This window comes from Oncorhynchus mykiss, chromosome 29, assembly GCF_057628025.1.
Source record: "Oncorhynchus mykiss isolate SJ-2025 chromosome 29, ASM5762802v1, whole genome shotgun sequence".
NCBI classification, from domain to species: Eukaryota; Metazoa; Chordata; class Actinopteri; order Salmoniformes; family Salmonidae; genus Oncorhynchus; species Oncorhynchus mykiss.
The window spans coordinates 38,357,945-38,370,142 of record NC_143050.1 but is presented as its reverse complement, the minus strand read 5'-3'; the positions used below and the strand labels follow the sequence as shown (position 1 = coordinate 38,370,142).

General features: G+C 42.1%; 1 protein-coding gene across 1 annotated transcript in view; it reads right to left on the bottom strand.

The window, feature by feature from the left end:
- Positions 1–11,904, bottom strand: part of lamc3 (laminin, gamma 3) — a 230,062-nt gene extending 218,158 nt beyond the window's left edge. The window contains exon 1 of the mRNA XM_021590589.3: positions 11,281–11,904. Within this exon, the coding sequence (XP_021446264.3) occupies positions 11,281–11,656 (376 nt within the window). The 5' untranslated portion in view covers positions 11,657–11,904. The remainder of the gene's footprint in view (positions 1–11,280) is intronic.
- Positions 11,905–12,198: the final 294 nt, after the last annotated feature.

Below are 12,198 nucleotides of genomic sequence, written 5' to 3'. Positions count from 1 at the left end.
GTTACAGTGTAGTTCTCTTAGTACTGCATTGTTTCATTAGAGTCTATCTGTGAGTATTACTGTGCCAACTAAGGCAGACTTTTATCCTCTAACATCTGAGACACAATGTTTATTTATTTTAACATCAGTTAATGGGAAGCAGCCGCAGACAGAAAGCTGTGTTTGCTTATGTGTGTGCGTGTGTGTGTGCAACAATCTGACTCGATTAAGTATCACCAGAAAGCCAAGCACTCTTCTTATTTTTCTTCTTCATGTTTTGTTTACTCTCCCCCTCCCCCTGCTATGCCAACCCCACTCCCATCCTCCCCCTACCTCTACACAGACACATTTCTGATCTGGCAGAACTGTGTGTCCCTGCGTCCTACTGGTGTGTTTCTCTGTGTTTATCGTCCTGGCGACCCTTCGGAGACGGAGGGGTCTTGTTTTGTTTGGAGGGCCAAAGGAAAACAGACAAACAGGCATGTGGAAGGCTAGCCCAGGCATGCCCCCCTTGCGGACCACAGATGGGACACGGTTGGGTTGTAATCAATATGGAGGAAGAAGAAACACTGTGACCCTGGTTCTGTGAGAAACACAGGATTGGGGACGTCGACTTGAATAAAACAATTTTATGTTTTTACACAAACAGAAACCTCTCTCCAGTCCAGGCAGAGACAACTCAGAATAATATAAAGAGAGACAGAGTACCCAGAGGCTAAAGATTGAACAACGTGACCTTACTGTGTAATGTAGTATGGTCTTCCTGGACAAAGGCTCACATATTCAAACAGATACAAGACCAGGGGCTGTTGCGTTAGAATAACATATTACCAGACATTCCCCAGCCTATTTCTGTCTGAAAGAACTAAACAGAGATTATGACCAACAAAGTCACAGAGCACTGCTCTCCTCCTTCCTCCTGGTAAAAATCCATACTTTCCTGCTCCCAGACCATATGATTTAAACGCTTCCTCCCTCCAGAGACGGTCAGTAATACTCTCTGACATTTCAAAGACCTGTCATCGGTTTCTCTATTGAAGCAAAACTCGTTTTTTTCATTCTCAGATTGGAATTTGTGTTACATCTACAATGGATAGGAAGTTAGTGATACTCAGGTGTCAGGAGAAATTATTCCCTGGCTGGATCTATCCTGTTTGACTGATGGGAGTAAAAGCTAGTCTTTAAGTGTATGTACTGGATGGATGCATCCCAAATTGCACCGTATTTTCCTATGGTGCACTACTTTTGACCAGAGCCCAATGGGCACTTTAAACAATGCCACTTAATACGTTACATACACTACTCATCTCATATGAATATACTGTACTCTATACCATCTACAATTGGATTTGATTTGTCAATCTCCCCTGGCTCAAAGTAGAGGAGAGCTTGACTGCATCACTACTGGTCTTTGAGAAAGCACACAGCTCAGACACCCATGCATACCCCACAAAACATGCGACCAGGGGTTTCTTCAGTCTCCAAGTCTGTACAGAGTGCGGGAAACGTACAGTACTACACAGAGCGATGACTACATGGAACTCTATTCCACATCAAGTAACTCATGCAGTCAGTAAAATCTAATTTAAAAAACAGATAAAACTACTCCTCATGGAATGCTATAAGATGACCAATACGGACAGTAGGCATACATAGTACATTTTCTCAGCATATACAATGCATATGCTCTTGACTGACGTCCTTATCAGGACATGCTCAATAGTTTGAAAAATATTAAATTCATATCATTCTTTCAGACACTAAAATTGTTGTACTCCCTCTGGATAAAGGAGCGTGCTAAAAACACTGTAATTGGTTGACTACCACCAAGAATCACGTCTTTGCTCTGTGGAGTTCCAACTGTTATTTTTTTTCTTTGGCCACCACAAATGAGTGTGTAAATGGTGTGTGGTAGAACTGACAGCTGGAGAAACAAAGAAGTGAGAAGTTGTTCAGAAAGAAGATAAAGCTAAACGTGGGATGCTAATTTGAGATGTAAAAAAAAAAAATCTGTTACTAAAATCAAGAATGTTAGCTCATTTGGCCAGTAACTAGTTGGGCTAGCTACAGTAGCTAGGCTTGATAGGGGGGTAAAAGCTAACTGGTATCTTATTTAGCTAATACATTTTTTTTTTTAAATACCCCCTAGCAAGCCTCAAGGTGACAGTTAATGTTTTAGAATGTTTAGGCGTATTTTGTATTACTGTTTAATATAATCTAACAAACTAACTTAGTTAGCTAGCTACCTAGCAACTTAGCTAGCTAGCTTGTTCCAGTTAAGTTTTCTTGTCATGAATGAAGCCGGTAGAGTAGCTAGCTACCTTATGGTATGGTCATGTGAAATTACAATATTTTCTTGCAATAACTACACATTTTTTATTCATGATTTATGCATACACAGTTGGAGTGGATCACAGATCAACACTACTACCACGTTTGGTCTGGAAATAGAAACTTGGATTAAATATGACGATGTTTGCCTTTAAATACCTTGTATACCCTACTACTGAATATGGTGTAAATGTATACTCAGATATGTCACGTTGATGTGAAGTACAAGGATTTTCGGCACCTGAACAGATTAAATCATTTGGCCGCTGGACATTTCATGATTTTGATTTAGTCCATTTTCGAGCAGACATACCAGGATAATTATTACATATCATGTACACATATCTATTGATTTTATGATTTTTGCGGGGGGAAAATATAGATATATAAATGATCAGGTAATGACTACAAATATGATACATTCCTGAAAATATGTGGATTTGTTCATGCCTAAACATAAAGGCTTCGATATGTCAGCATGTTGACACCCTTAGAATATTCTACAAAAATGTAAACGGGTGCACACCATCAGGTGCGTGTCTTGAATGTATCTCACCCCAGCGGTCTCCCTGGATACGGTAGCAGGGAGATTTCTGAAAACTGGATTGGATGCATGTAGAAACTGTTCCAATACGGAGAATATCCTATCTCCAGATATTACATTTTTGCTAGGACTGTCTGGACTGTCTGAGTCGGGAAGGGAAAACGGAAAACTAGATTGAAGTCATTTTCGTCATTTCAGGTCACAACTTGCAGACTTGTTTACGTGTTGATGTGCGTTTTGCCAACCTTACTTTGCTAACTGACAACTTTACGTTTTTTTCTTTTTAATTGCCGTTTATATTTTTAGTTTTTCCCTCCCTGAACTTTCTCACTCCGGACGCTTTATCTGGGCATGGTTCGTCAGGACCTCCAAGAGCCGAAGCCAAGTAGTAACATTAACATGATGCCTTCAAATTGCAGTCGCTGTACTCATAATATACAGGAGAACGATCGCCTTACGGCGAGGATAGCTGTGCTACAAGCCCAGCTTCAGACGCAATCGTTAGGCAAGGGTAATTTCAGTGTAGGAAAGGATGAAACAGCTTCTGTGCCACCAGTAAGTATAGCTAGTAGTATAAATCCCCTGGCACAGTCCCCGCAGCCGGACAACTTCCTCATGGCTGCTGGAGGCAAATGCTGTAGGAACGCTCAACCTGTGTTGCTCATTCAGCGACAGAAACTTTCAACCAGTTTTCCCCATTAAGCAGCGAGTCTGAGGCCGAGCCTTCTCCTGTCTCTACTCCTCCCGTTACGGGGTCTGAGACGCCGAAGCTTCCCACCATTAGCTCTGACAAATTGAAAACCCTAGTCATTGGCGACTCCATTACCCGCAGTATTAGACTTTAAATGAATCATCCAGCGATCGTACACTGTTTACAAGGGGGCGGGGCTACCGCCGTTAAGGCTAATCTGAAGATAGTGCTTGCTAAAGCTAAAACTGGTGAGTGTAGAGAGTATAGAGATGTTATCCACATCGGCACCAACGATGTTAGGATGAAACAGTCAGAGGTCACCAAGCGCAACATAGCTTCAGCGTGTAAATCAGCAAGAAAGATGTGTTGGCATCGAGTAATTGTCTCTGGCCCCCTCCCAGTTAGGGGGAGTGATTTGCTCTACAGCAGAGTCTCACAACTCAATCGCTGGTTGAAAACTGTTTTCTGCCCCTCCCAAAAGATAGAATTTGTAGATAATTGGCCCTTTTTCTGGGACTCACCCACAAACAGGACCAAGCCTGACCTGCTGAGGAGTGACAGACTCCCTCCTAACTGGAGGGGTGCTCTCATCTACCAACATAGACAGGGCTCTAACTCCTCCAGCTCCACAATAAAATAGGGTGCAGGCCAGGCAACAGGCTGTTAGAAAGCCTGCCAGCTTAGCGGAGTCTGCCACTAGCACAGTCAGTGTAGTCAGCTCAGCTATCCCCATTGCGACCGTGTCTGTGCCTCGACCTAGGTTGGGCAAAACTAAACATGGCTGTGTTCGCCTTAGCAATCTCACTAGGATAAAGACCTCCTCCATTATTGAAAGAGATTGTGATACCTCAGATCTCAAAATAGTCACTGATCATAATCTTGATGTGATTGGCCTGACTAACATGGCTTAAGCCTGATGCATTTACTGTGTTAAATGAGGCCTCACCTCCTGGTAACACTAGTGACCATATCCCCCGTGCATCCCGCAAAGGCGGAGGTGTTGCTAACTAGGTCACACTCTGGACCTAGTTTTGCCCCATGGAATAAATGTTATGGATCTTAATGTTTTTCCTCATAATCCTGGACTATCGGGCCACCATTTTATTACGTTTGCAATTGCAACAAATAATCTGCTCAGACCCCAACCAAGGAACATCAAAAGTCGTGCTATAAATTCACAGACAACACAAAGATTCCTTGATGCCCTTCCAGACTCCCTCTGCCTACCCAAGGACGTCAGAGGACAAAAATCAGGTAACCATCTAACTGACTAACTCAATTTAACCTTGCACAATACCCTAGATGCAGTTGCACCCCTAAAAACATTTGTCATAAGAAACTAGCTCCCTGGTATACAGAAAATACCTGAGCTCTGAAGCAAGCATCCAGAAAATTGGAACGGAAATGGCGCCACACCAAACTGGAAGTCTTCTGACTAGCTTGGAAAGACAGTACTGTGCAGTACCGAAGAGCCCTTACTGCTGTTCGATCATCCTATTTTTCCAATTTAATTGAGGAAAATAAGAACAATCTGAAATTACTTTTTGATACGGTCACAAAGCTAACTAAAAAGAAACATTCCCCAAGTGAGGATGGCTTTCACTTCAGCAATAATAAATTCATGAACTTCTTTGAGGAAAAGGATCATGATTATTAGAAAGCAAATTACGGAATCTGCGTATTTCTTCAAAGCTCAGTTGTCCTGAGTCTGCACATCTCTGCCAGGACCTAGGATCAAGAGAGACACTCAAGTGTTTTAGTACTATATCTCTTGACACAATGATGAAAATAATCATGGCCTCTAAACCTTCCAGCAGCATACTGGACCCTATTCCAACTAAACTTCTGAAAGGGACGCTTCCTGTGCTTGGCCCTCCTATGTTGAACATAAACGGCTCTCTATCCACCGGATGTGTACCAAACTCACTAAAAGTAGCAGTAATAAAGCCTTTACAAAAAAAGCCAAACCTTGACCCAGAAAATATAAAAAATTATCGGCCTAAATCGAATCTTCCATTCCTCTCATTTTTTTTTTTAGAAAAAGCTGTTGTGCAGCAACTCACTGCCTTCCTGAAGACAAACAATGTATACGAAATGCTTCAGCCTGGTTTTAGACCCCATCATAGCACTGAGACTAAAATGTAATTTACCACCTTCACAATTTCAATGGCGTCAGACCGAGGCTCTGCATCTGTCCTCGTGCTCCTAGACCTTAGTGCTGCTTTTGATACCGTCGATCACCACATTCTTTTGGAGAGATTGGAAAGCCAAATTGGTTTACACGGACAAGTTCTGGCCTGGTTTAGATCTTATCTGTCGGAAAGATATCAGTTTGTCTCTGTGAATGGTTTGTCCTCTGACAAATCAACTGTAAATTCCGGTGTTCCTCAAGGTTCTGTTTTAGGACAACTATTGTCTTCACTATATATATATTTTACCTCTTGGCGATGTCATTCGGAAACATAATGTTATTTTTCACTGCTATGCGGATGACACACAGCTGTACATTTCAATGAAACATGGCGAAGCCCCAAAATTGCCCTCGCTAGAAGCCTGTGTTTCAGACATAAGGAAGTGGATGGCTGCAATCTTTCTACTTTTGAACTCGGACAAAACAGAGAGGCTTGTTTTAGGTCCCAAGAAAAAAAAAGAGATCCTCTGTTGATTCTGACAATTAATCTTGATGGTTGTACAGTCGTCTCAAATAAAACTGTGAAGGACCTCTGCGTTACTCTGGACCCGAATCTCTCTTTTGATGAACATATCAAGACCATTTCAAGGAAAGCTTTTTTCCATCTACGTAACATTGCAAAAATCAGAAACTTTGTCCAAAAATTATGCAGAAAAATAATCCATGCTTTTGTTAATTCTAGGTTAGACTACTGCAATGCTTTACTTTCCAGCTACCCGGATTAAAGCACTAAATAAACTTCAGTTAGTACAAAATACGGCTGCTAGAATCCTGACTAGAACCAACATTTTTGATCGTATTACTCCAGTGCCAGCCTCCCTACACTGGCTTCCTGTTAAGGCAAGGGCTGATTTCAAGGTTTTACTGCTAACCTACAAAGCATTACATGGGCTTGCTCCTACCTATCTTTCTGATTTGGTCCTGTCGTACATACCTACACGTACGCTACGATCACACCATGCAGGCCTCCTAATTGTCCCTAGAATTTCTAAGCAAACAGCTGGAGGCAGGGCTTTCTCCTATAGAGCTCCAATTTTATGGAATGGTCTGTGAGAGACACACTCTGTCTCAACCTTTAAGTCTTTACTGAACACTCATCTCTTCAGTGGGTCATATGATTGAATGTAGTCTGACCCAGGTGTGTGAAGGTGAACAGAAATGCTCTGGAGCAATGAACAGCCCTTGCTCTCTCTGCCTGGCCGGTTCCCCTCTCTCCACTGGGATTCTCTGCCTCTAACCCTATTACAGGGACTGAGTCACTGGCTTCCTGGTGCTCTTTCATGCCGTCCCTAGGAGGGGTGCGTCACTTGAGTGGGTTGAGTCACTGACGTGATCTTCCTGTCTGCGTTGGCGCCCCCCCTTTGGTTGTGCCGTGCGGAGATCTTTGTGGGCTATTCTCGGCCTTGTCTCAGGATGGTAAGTTGGTGGTTGAAGATATCCCTATAGTGGTGTGGGGGCTGTGCTTTTGCAAAGTGGGTGGAGTTATATCCTTCCTGTTTGGCCCTGTCCGGGGGTATCATCGAATGGGGCAACAGTGTCTCCTGACCCCTCCTGTCTCAATCTCCACTATTTATGCTGCAGTAGTTTATGTGTCGGGGGGGCTAGGGTCAGTTTGTAATATCTGGAGTACTTCTCCTGTCTTATCCGGTGTCCTGTGTGAATTTAAGTATGCTCTCTCTAATTCTCTCTTTCTCTCAATTGGAGGAACTGAGCTCTAGGACCATGCCTCAGGACTACCTGACATGACGACTCCTTGCTGTCCCCAGTCCACTTGGCCGAGCTGCTGCTCCCGTTTCAACTGTTCTGCCTGCGGCTATGGAACCCTGACCTGTTCACCGGACGTGCTACCTGTCCCAGACCTGCTGTTTTCAACTCTCGAGACAGCAGGAGTGGTAGAGATACTCCAAATGGTCGGCTATGAAAAGCCAACTGACATTTACTCCTGAGCTGCTGACTTGCTGCACCCTCGACAACTACTCTGATTATTATTATTAGACCATGCTGGTCATTTATGAACATTTGAACATCTTGGCTACTTAGAAGAATCTGAAATATAACATATCTTTTGATTTGTTTAATAGTTTTTTGTTTACTACATGATTCAATATGTGTTATTTCATGGTTGATGTCTTCACTATTATTACTGTAGAAAACAGTAGGAATAAAGAAAAACCCTTGCATGGGCAGGTGTGTCCAAACTTTTTACCGGAACTGTATATAAAACACAGAAAATCATGTTGACTGCACTAGGCCTTTAATTAAATATGAATATAGTGTTCTCTATTTTGTGTTCTAGGATGTGTTCTATTGGATGCATCTGTATGTTCTCATGGTGGATTCCTCCCTGGACCACTTAATTAAAAGGTTCCCAGACAGAGCCTGAGCCTCACGGCTGTATGCTTGCAATTACTCCAACAATGTAACTTTAAGCCATGTCTGAGGGTGACAGTCGATTGGCGGGATGGAGGTTCTGAAGAGAAGCTTTGAGTCATTATCAGAGGAAAATAAGTGTGTGTGTGTGTGTGTGTGTGTCATTAGTGGAAGAAGACAAAATGCTGAGATTATGAGGGACAAATGTTCTGATTTAGATTTTTTTCCCCCAGGGTGATTCACACTTCATAGGATTATGTTTTACAGTTGGTGATTTGACTCATAGTGAAGTTCTCTCTGAATTGTTAACCCTTAGCCTACAATTTACGCAACCTAGCATACATCTAATTAACATAATACAAAAATCCCCATAAAAATCTGTTTAAACTAAAGATATATTTTGGGATGGGCTGCGTCTCAATCCACTGATATCGCCCTTCTTCATCTGCAGTGAAAGTCGGCAGAGCTAGAGTGTTGTTTGTCAGCCCATGAGATATCCCGAAAATTTGCTTGGCCTACAAACGTATTACCACTCTACTGAAAGTTCTCCGTTTTGCTCTAGGATTCCCAGAATCCTCATCTGATGGTCCCTGGTATCAGTTAAAATAAATGTATGAAAATATACAGTACTGTATAATGAGATAGTTAAGTGCCAAAATTAAGGGGTTTTAATACGTGTACAAATAATAAGTTCTTTCTTATATACGTTTTAGACAAGTCAGTTAAGAACAAATTCTTATTTACAATGACAGCTTAGAAACAGTGGGTTATCTGCCTTGTTCAGGGGGAGAACGGCAGATTTTTACCTTGTCACCTCTGGGATTCGATCTAGCAACCTCTAAGTTACTGGCCCAATGCTCTAACCACTAGCACACACACACACACACACACACACACACACACATCTCAGACACAGAACAGACACTTCAGAACAAACTTCCTTTAGATTTATTTTATTCAGAAACTTGTTTTCATTCCATGTTAAAGTGTACTTTTAGCTAGCTAGCTGACGTTAGCTGGCTGGCTCACTAGCTAACGTTACTTGTATGAGATCTGTGTAGTTATATTATTCGTATCTCAGATCCATTTGCATTGCTAGTTATAGTCTAATGTTATCTAGCTAACATTGAACCTGGTTGGTTAGCCACCTGTAGATTAATGCAGGGTAGTAACATTGGGATTATTGTTCATTGTTTAGCTAGCTAGCTACATGTCTAAACAAAATATTCCACTATGCAAGTAACCATATCAATAGAATGTTCATGATGTCACCGCGACAACAGTCAAGAAGGGTCTGGTAAACTTGCTCTGGCTACCTACTCCGATTTCTAAGCACTCATCTCAGTGTGCCAGAGCGCAGAATAAATTACACATTTTTGGACGCTCAACACCTGTTGAATATGGCCGGTGTCAGTAAACGTTGGCAAAAAAAAGTGTAATAAATTGTTGCCAGCAGCAGTCACCAATGTTCTGGTTAACATAAAAACAGCCTAACCAGCTCTGCTAGGGTGAGGAAAATGGTCAGTGAGCTGTTCTCTCATTTTTTCCCCTATTGTGTTATTGACTGTAGGCTTGTTTATTCCATGTGTAACTCTGTGTCATACTGCTTTGCTTTATCTTGGCCAGGTCGCAGTTGTAAATGAGAACTTGTTCTCAACTAGCTTAACTGGTTAAATAAAGGTGAATAAAATAAATAACATTGTACCTGGAAGTAGCTAGCAAGCTAGCCAATGTTAGCCAGTTAGCTTGGGTGCTTGACTGCTGTTATGATCAGAATGCTCTGACAACCCTTCAGTCAAGAGTGTCCAGTGTGCGCTCTGAAAGCTCTGAGATCGAAACGCTCTATATTTACGAATGGACAGTCTGACATTGCTCTGAGTTTCGAATGCGCCGAGTACACTCCAGATTAATTTTATGAATACACCCATAGTATAAACCAGCCTTCAGTTTTGAAATCCTTGGTTGTTTAGTATATAGCCTCACATGTGAATCCTTAAAGAGCTGGGTGGGGCTAAGGCTTTAGAGGGTGTGAACGATGCTGAATGGGTGTAGACAAAGAGCTCTCCTATACGTGTACCAAAACATTCAAGGCCATTTTCTCAAAAGTGAAGTTAGAAGTTTATCAACTTTCAAAGCAGAATTACTTTCCCCATTGTTCCTCAACTGTAGTGCATGATATACAATTTTATAGCTCTGAGTTTCTACTTTTGTCCAATGTAAAAAACACTTTCAAATTTTGCTACATAAGACCGAATCGAGCCGATCGGTCACATTTACTCGAAAGGCACTCTGGGAAATATTTGAATAAGGCTTTACACTAAGCAGTGGGTTCATTTAACACTTTTCCAGTGTCTATATGTGTCCACAGACTCCACACATTCAGTGTTGACTTAACACTCACTGTTAAATATCATGAATTATATTTTTGAAAAAAAGTCAATTTTGATAGCCTGATGTTCATCGAATGCAATCGCCTTAAATTATTAATCAAGATCTAACATGACCATCAAAGAACCATAGGGCATGACAATGACGTAAAGAGTAATGTAATGCATGATGGGAAAAACAAATTGTGAACAACATCCGTTTGATTTATATACGTATTACTTTCCAGTATTTAGATTGATAGATGTTAATGTTTAGCACGTTAAAAAAATTGTCTTCAATCATTAAGTATTTCATTCTAGGCGAAATTGATATTAATATATGAAAGCCCTCCACACCATATGCAAATGATAATATATTTAGACTAATTAAATGCACTGTTATGTTTTTGGTTCTTTATCAAATATATTACAGGCATCAAATAAATGTTTCCAATATTTGCATATATTATTTGCTTTTCTGAGACCTATATTTGAATATCAAAGGTAATAGTTGACAGATTTTTGCCTTTAGCTGTTTCTCTATATTCAACTACTTTGAGTATTTGAAAAGTTGGTATTTTCAAAGAAACTACACAATACCAAAACAATTCTGTCCAGATCTGTTGCGGGGTGAGGTTGCAGAGTCACAGCTGGAGCAGGACTCAAACTCAACTAATTGTGAACATAACCTTATGAAACTGAATGTTGCTCTTCTTACCAAGGTGCTGGGTGAGGTTAACAGAGGAGTGGTGAGAGAGTGAATGTGGATCTTACCAAGGTGCAGAGCGAGAGAGTGAGTTGTTCTTACCGAGGCGCAGGGTGAGATTAACAGAGTTAGGGTGCTGGACTCTGTAGAACATGGACTGGCTCTGCCACCAGGTGGGTTCCTCGTCCGTGTGGAAGTCCGTCAGCAGGCTGGCGTTGTGGCTGAGGCCCATGTCCGACACACTACAGTGGTGGCAGGAGCGCGTCGAGCTCGTCTGCATGCAGTAATCCTCTGGCGGTGAACCGCACACATTGGAAGCCATGATCGTGCGGTTAAAGGCTGCGTTCTCGAACTTGGGCATGCAACGGCTAGGGACACCCTCGTCGTCATCGTAGCAGGAGTCCATGGCCCCGTGAACGAAGGAGAGGGAGCAGAGAAGGAGGGCGAGGAGGAGTGGGGTGGTCAGTGGGATATCCATGACCAGGGAAAGTCACATACAGAGACACAAGGTCAGTTCAAATGTAAAAATCACACACTCCTAAACACAGTGGTAGAGTAATCCCGCAGATGTCTCAGAGAGGTCTATGTTCTGTTTTTCCCCCTCTGTTCATCTATGTCCTTCTCTCGCTTGTTCTCGCTTTCTTCTCCAACATGTGTTCTCCTTCTGGGAACTAAGTGAAGTTACTGGGGGAACCCCTCTCACCAGGGATAGGAGGAGAGAGACATGGGAGGGAGGGACAGACAGAGGGATAAGAAAGAGAGGGAAGAGGGGGCACGTACACTCCCCCCTCCTGCTGTCCACAGCAAGTACTACGGTCACCAGTATAAAGAGTCACAGTAAAACCATGGTGATGTTCATTATGTATGGCACACTGTGACAAAACGCATTTGTGCTTTAATTGGAATATTTCAGGCTCTACCTCCCTGTTTGACTCCATTTCTAAAAGTTGTCCACCTACATAGCCCAGGTGGTAGAAACTGCCTATCATTACACTTTTGAATAATGTCACAGCCATGATT